This window comes from Bombus huntii, chromosome 10 (genome assembly GCF_024542735.1).
Source record: "Bombus huntii isolate Logan2020A chromosome 10, iyBomHunt1.1, whole genome shotgun sequence".
NCBI lineage: Eukaryota > Metazoa > Arthropoda > Insecta > Hymenoptera > Apidae > Bombus > Bombus huntii.
In genome coordinates, this window is record NC_066247.1 from 7,740,413 (window position 1) to 7,756,860 (window position 16,448).

Here is a 16,448-nt window from a genome sequence, read left to right on the forward strand (position 1 = left end):
GTCTTGGAAACACGGCAAAAATTTGTTTGGTTTCAGAACAATATCAATTTTAATACGAATCTAATATTTGAAAGAATATTCATACATTGCCGTCCTGGTGAGACAACTGGAATCTTGGATATTATTTCTGTATAATAAAATATATATATACAGAAAAATAGTAAACTAAATGATAGAATATATATATAAAGTGTAAAATATAAAATGAATATGGAATTTAAAAGGGTACCTGACAAGAATCTTGGCCTCCACTCTCGTATCCGGCGCACAGGAAAATATCTGGTATGAACTCGTGTCTCCCAGCCCTCAGGAACATTGACTTACACCTATCATTACTCACTATGGGCACGGAAACCTGCAATAGATACGCAACCCTCTTCTAAATTAACAATTCCGTATCTATCTTAATATACCTAATATACAAACTATTCAAAGTAAGTACTAGAAAATAAAAATAAGATAAATATTCGAAAACTACAGCAGGATTAAGTTTCGTATCATTAATCGTGTTAATAAAAAGGTATAAATTTATCTACAAATCCGCAAACTCATTGCAAATCTTCTGTTAAAACGTGGTATACAGCGAATCGAACCTCTAAAATTGTCGAAGCTTACACTTGACAATCTTCACACAATTTTACCTCTTGCAACACAGAAGGTAGTGTACCACCTTCGCTCAATCTTCCCCAGCCGGTGACAGTCGCATTTTCGCCGATCAAAAGATCGTCAGTGGCTGGCAGGCAAATCGGCGAAATATGCGGCGCGAACGTCAATGAGCTTTCCAATCTGACCAACGCCAGATCGTATTCGTAAGTGAAGAAGTTGTACTTCGGGTGCACCACCTTCTTCGCAACTCCACGCTCAACGTAAGGCAATCGTTCTTGCACAGACGAAAAATCGTACTCGCCCACTCTAATCCGGATCTGCGAGGTCAGCAGGCTATAACAGAATCGATAACAAATATTTGTTTCGTTTTGCATTTTAGTGGCTATTGGAAGAAACAGGTAAGCTGTTCGACTCTGTATTCGGGTTAATCGTGGTTCATTTTCTATACGAGAAGCGACAACATTTGACAACGATCTTAGATTTTCTTTTTCGCTATTTTTGTTCTATCATTTTTTGACAAATTTTGAAATTAGTATTCTGAATTATTCTTATGTGGCTTGCTTCTGAGAAATCCTATCGCGTTATTAAAATGGTGAATATTCAATTATTGGTGCTAAAGTGTAACGCTCTTTACACGATTGCTTTCGGAAAAAGAAAAACGTGACATGTCGATCGTCGTGAAAAGTTCCAAGAAGCTAGTAATTCCCTAATAATAGAACGAGGAATATTACTCACTCGTCTACACAGTGTCCCGCAGTCGCGATCCAGTTCTCGTTCAGCACCGCTCCTCCGCATCGATGAGTACTGGAGAAGCCAAAGAACGAAGTACGCCTAACAGATACTTGCCAAGGCCATCGACCGAACGGTGCGTCCTTGCCTCCAACGATCCTGGTCTCCGGTCTTGGAAACAGGGGCGGTACTCCGCACTGCATACCCTTGCTTTCAGTCGCGGCAGACACGGTTAACACCGATCCAGTTTTCGCGACTGCCTCGGTCGTAGACACTGTCGTGTCAGGTTTTGGAGTGGTCGTGGTGGTCGTGGTGGTCGTGGTCGTGGTCGTACTGGTAGTAGTTGTAGTGGTACTAGTGGTAGTTGTCGTAGAAGTGGTAGTCTTCTTTGTGGGTCTAGGCCTAGCAGAAGTCTCAAAGTGAGACGTGGTGATGTAGTGTGCTGCGCCAAGCGGTTTATGAAACTCCGTGTTCTATAAAAAAGAAATATATAAATATTAGTTGGATTGGTTATCCGAGTATTTCATGCGCGATGTTGGAATTTCTTAATTTTCTATATGTGAGAGAGAATCAATGATTATGAAGAGATAGTATATATATATATATTGTTTACTGATATACGAATTCTATAAAGACATAATATTTTTCAATTTTGTCAATAAATTTTTCGCACAAGCCAATATTAGTTTTCTAAGATGGTAGATGGAGTTCTTCGTTCATTTTGTATCATGCTGTTCGATGGACTGTGTAATCGAGCCGAAGGCCGATCCGCCGTTTCTTTGTTGCGATTAACAGTAATCTTTGACAAAAAGTCGCGCTATGTTTTCTTTCGTTTAGCGAAACGATGTTTTTCCTATGACGAGTACCGATAGAATCTAATTGTACCGCGGGGTACAGAGAGTATATTCTTGATCGAGGATACAACACGATGAAGCTATTGCTTAGAGGGGAACCAATCTCTAGATAAGACACGGAAGCATTATATCTTTCGTGTGAGGAAGAAGCGTTCGTGATTATGAGCAGCGTGGCAGCGGCGAGGAACCGAGGATCCTCGAGTTATTTAAGAATTCTATGATCTTATGAACACATCAAATTATGAATACATTATAAATTATGAATATTATGAATTGTAAATTAATTATGAATTACACTGATACGATCTAGCATGTGTATACGATAGCGCCTTGTTAATTGGCCACGAGTCGATTCCTTATTTGAATAGCTGGCAACACTAGACAAAATTATTAAAGGATCTTTACTATGGATGATTCTATTGCAGCAATTAAGTGAAAACAGGTGAAAAAGTAATTATAGGATCGATAGAATGACGTGTTATTCCAGTGATATTTTGATAAAGATTATCCGTAACTGCAACTTGCAAAATATTTTTAAATTAAGCAGATTAGAGGTTCGACATGATGAACAAGTGATTGGACGTACTTCATGCGGTTCGGTCGGTTTGAAACTCGGCCGTGGTGGAAATGCTTCGGGCCCGTTCTGAAGAAGGCTAGGATTGTCAGTCCAGTGCGGTTTCAAGGACGGTCTTGGCGGCGTCCAACTGTTTTCCGACCAGAAATGCGAACTGCTGGTCAAAGGTTTAGTAGTCTCGGGTGAGCCCATCGGCTTTGTGGACGACAACGGTCTTTGCTTCGTGACGAACACGGGCTCTGTGGTCACATGCCAGTGAGAGGTCTGTGGCAAGGATCCGGCTGCGCTAGAATGAAAGAAAAGCTTGAAGCTGGCGCTCGAACACCGTCGTTTCGCTCGATTGTTCTAATTACTTATGGAGTAAGTTGATAAATTTGAAATTAGACTTTAATCGAGGGGCTCAAAGGAAGAAGATTGGCACACAGGACAACATTTTTCATTCGAGGAAGCTGTGGCTAAGATCATACTTCTAATAGGAAAATCTATGCTTCCGGACTTTGAAATATTATTATGCCATATTTACAGGACATCTGATGATAAAATTCTGTATGTGAATTTATGGCTTGTGCATTTGCAAACATTGAAACATATTGTTATACGTATTAGCAATACAGTATAAATTCATAATGAAAATCTTCAGGTGAATTTTATATACTTTTAGAGTGTTTAGAAATGATACAAAAAGAATTTTCAATTAAAATTTCAAGCTACGACTTTAAGTCACGTAAAGACATAGTCGAATACCTGGTAGTGGACTGTTGACTGAAATATGTCGGTCTGACAGTGGTGGAGGTTTTCGTAACCGTGCTGGGACTATTGGGTTTTGAGACGAAATTCGGCCTGGTATCTGGCTGATCGTTCATCAGAATCGGTCGAGAGGTGGTGGTCGTTTTTATCGAAAAATATGGTTTCGAGAAGTCTGTTGTAGGTTTCGGGGATACTGGTTTGGTCGCCCATTGTGGACGTTCCGTATGAATGAAGTTCAAACTTGGATGAGGGTCCTTGACAGATTCCTGGATGGAAGATAAAACATTTCTGAATTTTATTTTTAATTCGAGTCCCTCGAGATTTAAGTATTTCGAATTTGTTAGATAATATTGGCAATTTGTGATACTACTAACTCGTAATTTGGAATTTGTAAAGTTTCATTAACCGTATACGTTCTATTGTATTATATAAAGAGCCCGAAATAAGAACAGTTATTTTTGAACGTTATTACCAAATACTCACATTTTCATCGACTGAATTAACACTGGGTCTATGTATCGACTCTTGCACGCTCAAATCAGCATCCCCGGTCTTACTATCATCCGGTCTCGACTCGGACGGTCTTTGGTTGTTAGGCCTATTGTGCCTTATACCTTCACCTTCACTGGAAGCATGTTCTTTCGCCGGTAATCTAATCACCAATGTATTGTGTCCAGTGTCCACCTTATCCTTGAATCCCTGAAGATGACTCTGAAAACTTCCATGCGTCGTATCTTTCTCTTTGATATTTGTATGCTGACCACTTTCCGGTCTTGTCTTCTGAATATTCAAGGAGTCATGATGACCAGGTTTCTTCGTATTCTGACTACTATCCTCCCAAACACCTCCAGGTCTTTTCGAATTCTGTGATCCTTTCTCCCAAAGCTCGGAAGATCCTGGTCTCCTAGTATTCTGAGATCCCTTTTCCGAAAACTCGGAAGATCCAGGTCTCCTAGTACTTTGAGATCCCTTCTCGCACAGATCAGAGGATCCAGGTCTTCTAGTACTTTGAGATCCTTTCTCGCACAGATCCGAGGATATAGGTTTCCTAGTACTTTGAGATCCTTTCTCCCAATGTACCGAGGATCCAGATCCAGGTCTCTTGGTGCTCTGAGACCCTTTGTCCCAAGATTCTGACGAACCTGGTCTCTTCGTGCTCTGAGAGCCCTTCTCCCAGAAATTCGACGAGGCAGGCACCGCCGAAGTTTGAATTCTGTCCTTGTGATCGGACGTGGGTTTCGCGTGCGGTCTTTTTTGCAGCGGCCTAGCGGAACCGGCCGAGAGCGGTTTGTGCGGTCTGCTGGACCCTCCGGAAGACACCGGCGTCTCGGATGGATGGTGACTCGGTCTAGCGGTGCTCGAGTCCGTGACGAGGAAGCTGGAGAGGGAGGTCAACGTTGGCCTGGTCGATTCGTTGCCCAGTGCCTCCGCTAGGGTTGGTCTCAATGGATCAGATGAGGAGGATGAAGCGTGTTGATGGTACTGATGTTGGTGGTGTTGAAGATTGGACGCGGTGATCGCGTTCGTTGTCGTATTGTGCACACAACAGCTGCCGAACATGAACGTGTCCACGCACACGCCCACGTGCGTGCCCTCTGATTTAATGCACTCCCACACGAACATGCACGTGCCTTCTTTGGACTCTGGCCCGGGGACTCGACAGGGTTTCGGGGTGATTTTGTAACCTACGCATAGATGATTGACATCTTTGGTACCATATTTTAATTTTTCCGAAGTTTCTTTATGGTTAGCATTGTAAGAAGTTAAGACACGATCGAAGTATCTTGGATCTAGACTTTGAGACGTTCTGGGAGCTTCTATCATCCTGTCATCCAGCGTCATCCAATCGATTATTCTACGTTGGCGAATTGTATTCTAGGTGAACATGGAAGGATATGAAACAGCGGAGATAGACAATGTTGTTTCACAAGTTTCATGACATTTATCGACTGCTCTGTCAAACCCATATGATGAATTTGTGTCAAATATCAACCAGAAGGAGAAGGAACGTGATTTCTGTTATAGATTAGAAACGTTAAGTCGATAACTTTCATGATAGATTTTGATCCTATGAATTTTTCTTTATTCCAACATGTGTATCGCGCGTCTGCACGAAGATTAGAAGTAGGCCAATAAATGGACAATTAAATCCTTCTAATAGCAATGTTTACATCGAAACTAGAATCGATTTTAATGGCCCGTAACGATCTATTATACTAATGCCTGGCTAACGAGAATACCTCACGAACTCAATGGACGCTTATTTCCTTATCTCGAACACGTTGAACTAAACTTTCAACGATGCGCCTGTTGACCTATATCTCGTAACCGCGTAGTGCGTGATGAGTAACTGTTTAACTCATTCGATATCGTACCAACAAAGCTTTATAATTAACGCAGGCATCCTGGGACCTGCGAGGTCGCGCTGTTCGAGGAATAATCGTTTCTCTCGTTCAAGGACTAACTGCTGGATCGATAGTTCTTCGACACCGTGCGATTCTTCTTTGGATTTCGGGCAAATCGCTAATTAAAAGGACCTGGTACCATTTGAGACAGAATCCGAGTTCGGTAATTGGAGCGTCGTTAACGTGCTCAACCTTCGATAGAATCTTTCGTTGGTTGGTGAAAGTGCGCCGTGATCCTCTTGGAGTGCTCGTAGTCACGTGAAGTCGGGGACGTACGCGAAAAAAGAAAAACAAAAAGGAAAAGGATGGAAAGAAGCAAGGAAAAAGCATGTGGTCGATCGTCGAAGTGTACGGGAGTACGTAGACCTGGGCCAGGTCGTTAACCGAGACAGTAAGAGCGCGTAAACCGACGTAAATTGTCGCGGTCTCTACCTTCACGGTCTCGCTTTCTCCTATACCACGTTACCGCGTTAATTAAAGAAAAACTTTATCGGTGGTCGACGTTCGTTCGTCTTCGTGGGGAGAAACAATGGCCGACAGCGAAGACATACAGTCTCATGGATCAGAGGACATTGTCTATGATAGTTGCAGGGGCTTGAATCGTAAGAAATAGATGACTTGGTTCCAACTATCTTGTTACGGTGAAACGATAGAATGCTTGATTGTATTTCTATCAAAAGTATACGCGAATAGAAAGCGAATATACTTCTGCTCAGAAGTCTTCAGACAAACATTTTTCAGCTAGGCCGTACGTATATATTTTTCGTTCCACGTTCTTCGTTACGTAAAATTTATATCCATCGCGAAAACAACGATAAATCACGTCAATATTAATAACTAAACTCTCCTGCAAGTTACGACTTTATAATATCATACTATGACAGATAACACTCTCTAAAGCTTCACCACCTCATCACTAAAACTACTTTACGCGACGTCCTTTGGATCCTGGATTATTCCATGAAGCTTCAAACCTTTATGGACCATCCGTGACACCTCTGTGGAGGTACAAAAGGGCCGAGAATGCTTGACTGAATTGTCTGTTGGAAATATGAAACGGAACATCGGTTTCTGTGCCACGAGTGGTTGATAGAGGATCAGTCTCTTTTGCTGGCGCACGATTTTCCGCATTGTCCCAGGTAGTAATTAAAGACGGATATTAAAGCTCGTTGTTTAGCAACGTAGAGGCGGGTAGTATGGTACTCGTACGGTAATTACATTCACGTTCGTTATGACTGTGTACATAATGCAGCTGGTAAACGGGGATAGGAATATTATGTTACCATCGCTAAGGTAGCAGAAGATATTAATTTGCTATTAATATCGCGAGCGCGTAAGGAAAGTCGTCGAGATGAATACTTTGAATTTATCATACTTCTGTAGACAGTTTAAATGGTACGGCATACGGTACATTAATTTTCCAGCGCAATTATCGTTAGTACCAGTGCAGAAATGAGACGTGCAGATTTTCTGGTACACAGTGCAGGGTTAATGAGAAGTGGAAGACTTTTCCAGTCTTATTTCGTATCTCTGGTGGTTGTTCAGGACACAGGGAAGATGAAAGTCGCCCCCTTTGTTCGCTTTTCCTTTCCCACGGCCGCGAAGCAGACGACCGACTGCACCTTGACCGAGTTCCTTGTCCAATTAGCTGTTACACATTTTAGAGGAGTCTCAATGAAGAAAGAGAAACAGGTCTCGAACAGATGAAGGAAAGAAAGATGGAGAGTGGAAAACGTTTAACGACGAAGGGTTACAGTCAAAACTAGCCATTTCTACCTAAATGAAAAAGGTAAGTATCCGTCTGAAGTCACAGTGTGTATTTTCGATCGGAAACTGTTACTGCTTGGAAATTGGGAGAGTCAGAAGGAGAGGGAGAGAGAGAGAGAGAGAGAGAGAATGATCTAAATGCGCAGGACGTCAGGCATAGCATTAAAACGAAGGGAATCCGATTAATGGCCAGTTCTGGTTCGAAAGCATGCGAGAGAGTCTCGAGCGAGGAAGTGGTCCAGCCAAGAAAGTCAGCTCGGGGAGACACGAGGAAAGGAACGCGCCTGCTACTGAAATACTCGCGTTTAAAACCACCAAAAGGAGTATTACTGACTGTGACCTCGATTCAGCGTACTGAGGGACCTGGCGATGCCCGACCACCAGAGAATTGTGGCCACGTAACCGATCCACCGCATCCTGATCCCTGAAATCAGAAATCAGAATCATTAGAAATATATTACGTTACTTATCTGCCTCTCAGAAGCTGAATGATCAACTCTACCTTTTACAAGTTACAGAATCTCGTTGCCCAGGTACATGATTCACGTTCAATTCTCAATGAACGAACGAATAACGTTCCATCGTAAAACGCGTATTTCATCGACAGAACCGAAGGAGGACAAATCAACGCTACAAAAAGGAATGACCTTTCTTTCTTGCCGTATAAAATCCGCAAGATTGAAGAAGCTGAACCTTACGCGAATCAAGCAACTATTCATCGATGCCGTTGGTTCAACAGCTATAGAATATCAATCCTCCGCGTGTTTCCAATTTCCTGTTCGACTCATCTATTTCTTCGTCGTGGAAATACGCGACAGCCGTGTATCGACGTTTCTCGTCGCGGCTATGAAACGATATAATCCTTCCATGAAGAAAATGCGCAGCTCTAGCTCGAGGGCATTGTTACGCGCGCTACAAGGTTAATCTTCGGAAATCATGCAAATTGCGACCGGCTACCGGTGGCACAGTTGCAAAACTCTTCGTCTAATCCCATCGGGACGCGGCTACGTGTGCGTCCAGTTATCCACGGGCCGAGTTACACCTGTATGGCTCGCGTTATTGCCTATGCCACAGCTCCGGCAATTTCCGATGCACCGCTGCATACAGGTGCGCGCGTGCAGATACGTGTACGAGGCTCCTTCTGTCGCTTCTCTTCAGTTTCTGTTACTAATAAGCATGCCTAATGCCTCACGTTCCTCGCGTGCCTTGGAACCGTGCCAAAGTACGATCCCTAGGTCACATTTTCGCTCTCGATGCGAGAAATCGTGCGAAGTCGAATTTTACAGACTTTTGTAGGCTATGTTTATGCGAAGTGATAGGAGAAAAATATGCTACATAATAATTCACACTCTTCGTCCTACATAAAATAATTTTTTATTATCAAGTTTTCTATTTCTATGTAATTTAAAGTTAATTTAAATTTAATGTTTGAGAAACAAAATAATTAACAAATTCCTTCTTAATTTATTAATTAATTAATCGGAATTAATCGTAGAATTTAGAGGAATTTTAATTTCATTCTTAAGTAATTTCTTAATTTCCCAACTAATAGTTTCAACTCCTTCGTAAGTTGATTTTAATGCTTCGACCTGGATTTTCACGAACTCGTCGTTTTTCCGTATCGAAGAATAGCCTTCGTACTATAAGATAGAATGCTTAACGACCGTGTTTATCGAGAGGCATTTGCGTCCTCGGTTTAACTCGTTTCGGTTGCCTAACACTATCACAGGGTACGCGAATATTTTCTCCTTCTTTCGTTATCATTTACGTTAAAGATTAATTGCTCTCATAACATACAAAACGTTTGATTATTTCGCCTAAAGACCAAGACTGAATTTTAAGACGTTGAAACACAGGTGACTGGAACAATCCTACCTTACTACATTTTACAACCGAAGACCAGAGAAAAATGGAGTTTCAACGATTTAATTTTAAAGTCTCGACGTCTGGTTTTTCATAATGTTATATCACTGGAACGAAATGGAATGGCGGAACAATCGTTGTTCGCGCGCCTTTCTACAGTCCCGGGCGAAAGAACTCGTCACACTGTAACGGTTTAATGAAATGTGCGATTGCACTGGACCGTTCAGCCGTGCCTTTGTACTAGAAACCTTTCACGGGATTCATAATTTTTGCGTCCGCGTCTTATGAGTCCTCCAGCGCGCTAACCTGAATTTAATGCGGCGTAATATCGTGACGAAGAGGTCAGTATGTAGTCGCGAGGGAAATCGATATATCTCCCCAAGCTCTCTTACCTCGCGATGGGTGGGGTCTCCAGAGATTCAATTAAATCGACTCTCGATTAATAAGTATTGATCGTGATAAATGCGACGCACCAGGTGCGTACGACATACGCCAAGAGTCGATCGATTTTCTGTCTTCGAACTGTGATATAGAGTGGCTCTTAGAGAAAACTCGCTGGAGTGTAGCTACTCAAGTAGTAAGTTCATTTTATTCGTCTGAAACTTTATATTTATATTCTAAAGTGGTATCGAGTGTACGTAAGAGTCAGTGACTGTTTTGTCTTCCAAGTTCGACCCTGTTGCGATTCTGAATAAGAATCGTGATTAAAAGAAAATATTAAAACTTGTCGATGTAAAAGGTAAATGCAATATGAAGAGAATCGAAATATTCTGTTGGAGGCGAAGCTTGACTATGGAAAAAGGATGAATATGAATGGAAATGAAAGATACAAGAGGGAACGAAAGAGGGCGAGGTCTGTGCGTTTGCAGCGCGTCTTTACGACGAGTCATCAGCGGCTATTATGCAAATAAATGAAACAGCATGGTAGTAAAACCGTGAGATATGGTGTAACGCACGATCGCGACCAGCTGGCCATGTTTCCACACTGTGAAGATCCTTGCTTGAATATTACGCGAAACGGCGCTGCGTGCGTACGCGTTCACGCGCGTTTACACACGAGTCGCTTCGGTCAATTAGGGTATTGATTTAACAGGATTTCCAGCCCGACGCGAATCGCAGTGGAACGCTGTTATACAAGCGAGGGAAACTCTGACTATTCCTTTGTGAATGCCCATTTCGAGCAATTCCTAGTTGCAAGTGTATGTAAATTAGCAAAAAGGAATTATATAATAAAGGACGAGGAACTTAAATAAGATAACAAGGATTATTTAATAAAGAAAAATGTAAATAAAGAAGAATATAAATAAAGAAATCGAAAATGTTTAATTACTAGTTGTCTCTTACGGTATTGACTTTATGGTTTTGTTGTTTTGTATATCCGAACAATCGTTCAATTTATTTGACCAACTGTTTCATTCCTTCGCTGTTACATAATTGCGTACGTATAACATCAAACGTAAAAAGGCTAAAAACACTTTCTTTGCCGCTCGATTCTTCTTTCCATTCAACAACATTCTTCCTCGAAAGAAGTTTCAAGTAGCCATCTGAATCTAAAGAAACGCTCCCTGATACCGCACTCTTCTCCCTTATATCCACTCTACTTCCTTTCTTCACGTTTCGCTAACAATCCGATTTCGGAACAAAGTTACAGCCCCTTGTTGCTGGATCGCAAAACCTGCGAACGCGCCGGGTACATCGTGTGAACGTAATTGAATCAGTAGCAGGTGCAGCCTGACCGATAGGAGAAAAACTCGATGATTACAGCCGGAGAGAAAGAGAGCACGAGGGCTGAAGGCGGCTTGTTACCGAATTCTGGTTTCGCATACCGGGTCATCCGGCTGACTTTCGGGGTTTTCTCGGTCGTTTTTTCAGGCAATTTGTCTCGTTGACACCGATTCCCCGGCGAAGGGAGTCCGACCATGATCTCCTCTGTTTTTTGTTCCAGCGGACGGATGCGGTTTTATCGTGTCTCGTATTTCAACGGCGACACACGCCAGACCGAACGGACGATCCGCCGAACCGAGCAAAATCGATATTCGATAAAAATTCACGTCGCGCCAATGTGAAAGCTTTTGTATCTCTTAGTGAGAAATCGATTTTTCTCTTCCTCTCGAAAGATTGAATGGGAAGGGCGAGTGGAGCATCAGCGAAGAATGTGCCGCGAATGTTATCGAGGATCTCGAGCAACCGTACCTACGAGTCTAAAGCCGTGTCCACGCTGAAGTAAATAGGAGCAACGTTTTTTTGTTGCTGCATACTTCGAACGGTGTTCGACAAATATCAAATCGCAGAAATATTTTGTTTATAGCGTAGACCATGACGCTGCAGATTACAACAACGTGGTCGGAAAAACGTAACACGTGACGAACAAAAATATTCCCTTTTCCTCCATCTATCGTTTTCGTTGTATCGTAATAAAGATGTTTTAATGATAATACGACCTGTAAAGTCGTGTTTAGAGTTGTATATAAAGTTCTAATACAGTAGACTATGGAAATGATTCGCGGTTAGACGATTAAAGCTGGATCGTTTTTCCGAGATGTGCTTTGAAATTCGATCGATCCTTCCAAAGGTGAATACGCACTCGAATGCAAAGTGGTCTCGGTCTAACGGCCACGAGCGTCCATCCAGAGTGATATTTCTCGGCGTGGCCGTAGCTCATTATCATTTTAAGCGAATCACGCTCGCGATCGCGGTGCAGAAAACGGTGGTATGCTCGCGGCGAATCGTTTAGTCTCAAAACATTGATTCGCGTTCAACGGCCGTGCGTCGGCTTGAACGCACGTCAACACGTTTCACGGCACATAAATCAACCGGCGCTGTTCGATTGTTGGCCACGCTTTCGAAGAAAGCTTGCCCATCTGGGTCGATTCCTCTTGATTTATGCCGTCGTTTTACGCGATCATCGCGCGTCGCGAAAGCTTCCAACGGTGATCGCGTGCCGACCATTCAACGACACGTTCCACGGAAAACATCTTTTCACGCGTCAAGGTTTATGAGCGTTATATCTCAAACGGCATCTCTCATTTTATACACTCCATTTACTGGCTAATGGAATCTTCGAACGAACTTCTGTTCGTTTCGAGATCTCCAGATACAGAATTTTCTGGGAAAATAGTGACCACGCCAATATACATGTACGTACAGCAAGTTTGATTATATATTCCGTGCAAAGTTGAATATTCAATTTTAAGATGTTGCAGATTATGCGATAAAATAACGCTATCTTGCTATGTACGTAATAGTTTGTCCAATTATTATTTGCAACCGGAATCCTTGCCACTTAATTTCGACTGAAGAATAAAGATACGAAACAATGCACAGTACGGCGTTTGAACGAGAATTTGGGACAGGAACTTGATATCAAGTGATTCACTCGACGCGAGTAAGAGTCTGTTTATCAAATCTTTGCTACTATTTTCCCTATTTGCTGACTCGGTTGAAATGTCTTGAATATTTATTTCTTTGTCTAAGTACACATGATGACGTTTAAATAAATAGTGTCGACGCTTGGAACCCTACCCTCTGTTTTGTCAGATACAGCCTGACATTTAGTATATTTAGCATAAAATTAGATATATCTCTGCTCAAATTATCGAGTGAGCAAATTTTCAAGTGATTAGACTTTGATCTACAAACGATGTTTACTGGTCTTCTATTGATTTTTGAGAGTATTGCCGTTTACGTTTCTATTACCTGTACTTACGGGCTGACGATATCATCGAATAATAAGATTAAGATCGAGCAGTGATTATATCGATTTTTGTCCATTGTATGCCACATTGTACAATGTTACGATGTAGGATAATTTATCGGTGCTAATGGTCAGGTTGGTGCGTGGGTGACCGGTCGATAGGCGGTTCGAAAGCTCGTAATCTCGCAGTTTGATCCATGGTAACGCCTGGAAATACGAGAGGTCACGCGAGCCCTGTCTGAGGATGTTCCTGTTTGCAGGAGAAAATGCGGTGTGCCGTACGCATGATGGCTGATTCTACTTGCCAGCCAGGCTGTGCCACTGGAAACCACTACCGAGGGACACGCGACGACGATCGAACCCCGAAGTGGTATGCAAACATCAATTTCGTATCCGGAAGCGGCGACTACCTTGCTTGAACTTGCCAGACTAAGAATTATTTCTTTGAGACTGCACGATGGTTGCTGTTTTCTCTTCTTCGTGACTTTTATTGCCCCTTTGTTCTAGGATGTTTTAATATATTCTCGATTTTATGTGAAACACACGAGTATCTGTAATTAGTAGATTCTGGATGTTCTTGCTGTTTATATATTTTTATAAATACTAGCTTTTTCTTATTTCATAACTACGACACGTTTACCTTGCATATATTGTATACTTCCACATGTTACGTGTATTTTCTGCATTATTGCACATTTAATTATATAATTATATTACATATTATAATATATATACTATATTACATATAATTAATTATATTTACATATTTAAATACATAAATGAATGTCGTAATTGCATGAAAATCCACAATTTAGTAATTAATATTTTTCCTGACAATTTTCACGTAAAATTTCTAAGTTTCTGAAGTCGTAGTCAAATGGGAAGACTGTTGAGAATAGACGAAGATTGATCAAAGGAAAATAAGCTGAAAGGTATCGAGAAAAGAGAGCTGTGGAATATTTTCCAATTCCATCCTACGAGATAAGAAAACTTTGCCAAGTATTGACACCCACCAGGTCGGTAGAACATACATCCTCGAATAGAAAGTTTCGATGGAAAATGAACGATTCGTAGGTATGTGGGAAAAAGAAACGGGTAATATGAAACAGTACCGCGTCGTGGAATACTGTTCTTGTTTCCCAAACGTACCGATCATTCCATTTTGCTTCGTAGAAAATCATCTTTTCCTCTCCAGCAATCGTAATTTCGATTTCTATTTTTCCTCGCGTCCCCTATCAAATGAAAACGAAAGTTCTGTACCACGAAACTGACTCAGGACGAGCTCCTTACGCAACCCGTCACCGATATTGGACGAAATTTGAATTTTTATAGGAACGACTAGCGAGATTGAGCTCGCACATGGAGATGGAACTTGTTTCTGCCATATACGGAAATAGACGGAAATATGAACAAACGATATTACTGGTAAAACTAAATTTGGAACTATTTGCATTTATGTTGAACCATTTTGACTATTTTTCTAGATTAATATTAAAACAAGATCACTTAGCATCGTTAATCATCTCAACAGGTAATATCTTAATTGTTTTTCTTACAGATTATAAGCGGTTCCGCTTCCTTGGTTGTTTTATTCACGCTATTCCTATCTTATACCATTAATTACTATATTATTTATTCCTCTGTTATCTACTCCTACATTCTTCCGCTTATTTAGCGATTTGCATGAAACAGTCATCTTCTATCAGCTACAACGACATCTCGATATATACATATATGATCGATATAAGAATCGAAATACGAAAAGAAAGACCAAGATAATAGAACGAGTAATAAGGAGAAGAGAAAAAGAAAAGTCAAGGAAGAGGAACGCTCGAGGAACAGAATGCGTGTGTCCCTGGCGGTTGCAGAGGAACTGGGCCGTGGTCTCGTGTTACTCGTCTCCCGCATGGCGCACGAGCGTCCGCAAAAAGTGACACATATTTCAGGGCAACGAGAACTCGACTGACCGCGAGCACGCGGAACATATCCGGCAGACAATTTTCACGGTCGATTCCATTGATCTTCGTATCTTCCTCGCCATAATCTACCTTTTGCCTCCGAGACAAATTTTGCTTTTACAAAAATTCTTCTCCGTACCTTCACTTTTTAAGGTGTGTTCGTCATTCGCTCTTAATCTTATAATACCATCGCAACACACAATATTCATTACACATTTTTGTTCTTCTATTCAACTATCTCTAAGCAATTTTGCGTTATTTATATTATTTGATAATTTTTTGAGATGAAAAGATTGAAGTTACTCGATACTAGGATTCCTCCAATTAAATTCTAATCATAGAAGATTAAGATACCTAAGTTTAATGTATAAAAGAATCGTATACAGCTACATATAGGGTTAAATCAGGGCTGTTGATGCTAGTGGAGATTGCAAGAATATTTAAAGGCGAAGAGGGACGAATTTTATAATCGACTTAATGGTTAAAGATCGATCGGACAGGTTGATCGTTTCGAGGTTGGTTACTGGAAGATACTTCAAGGATACACGACGAGGCGATTCGATCGGACTGGACCGAGACCGTTAAGCGTCCAGTGGTGAGGAAAGAAACTACTGCTCTACCTTACATGCTTCGAATAGTGTTCCGATCGGTGGCCTCTCTGGGGCAAGGTCAAGAAGCAAAGAGTATAAAACTGTCGCTGACTGGTGTTTCCTGGCCGACTAGACATTACGAGAAACCGTGTGCAGCAAAAAGCACACGCACCACATGACCTACTGATCCAACGGATTTATCTGATCGTAAAGTCTAATCTCGTAGAATTTATCTCAATTATTCTTCCATCAATTTCCAAGTCGTTTGGTATAAGGATCAAATTTTTAACGTGGGAAGTCTCGAGCATTCCACGCTAGGATATGTGTGATAGCAACTTTGGAATTCTCGTAAATTATTTGTCTACCGATACTTAAGCCACTTAATACAGAGTATCGGGATTAAATTCTTATGAGAACGAGCTGGTAAATTATTCTTCGGCCATTTCAGGCTATTCGCTATGCAATTGCTTTAGGATTAAATCTTCAATGTGAAAAATGTCGAGTACTCTATATCAGAGAGAGATAATAGTTTTAGAATTTTTTACGCCACTTTACGGAGAACTGCGTCAGGATGAAAGTTTTATAGTTTCATAAATTATTCTTCAATCTTCTTTTCAGGCTACATAGCATTGTATCGGAATTAAATTTTCAAGATAAAAAG

General features: G+C 41.3%; 1 protein-coding gene across 7 annotated transcripts in view; it reads right to left on the bottom strand.

The window, feature by feature from the left end:
• Nucleotides 1-16,448, bottom strand: part of LOC126869909 (serine proteinase stubble-like) — a 77,199-nt gene that overhangs the window by 1,181 nt on the left and 59,570 nt on the right. For 5 of the 7 annotated variants that reach the window (XM_050627085.1, XM_050627086.1, XM_050627083.1 and 2 more), the window contains 7 exons: nucleotides 8,017-8,106; nucleotides 3,994-5,195; nucleotides 3,508-3,776; nucleotides 2,776-3,049; nucleotides 1,342-1,808; nucleotides 642-939; nucleotides 230-355 (listed from right to left, as the gene is read on the bottom strand). In XM_050627085.1, the coding sequence (XP_050483042.1) occupies nucleotides 230-355; nucleotides 642-939; nucleotides 1,342-1,808; nucleotides 2,776-3,049; nucleotides 3,508-3,776; nucleotides 3,994-5,195; nucleotides 8,017-8,098 (2,718 nt within the window). In that variant the 5' untranslated portion in view covers nucleotides 8,099-8,106. The remainder of the gene's footprint in view (nucleotides 1-229; nucleotides 356-641; nucleotides 940-1,341; nucleotides 1,809-2,775; nucleotides 3,050-3,507; nucleotides 3,777-3,993; nucleotides 5,196-8,016; nucleotides 8,107-16,448) is intronic. The other 2 variants (XM_050627088.1, XM_050627089.1) reach the window with 1 other exon arrangement.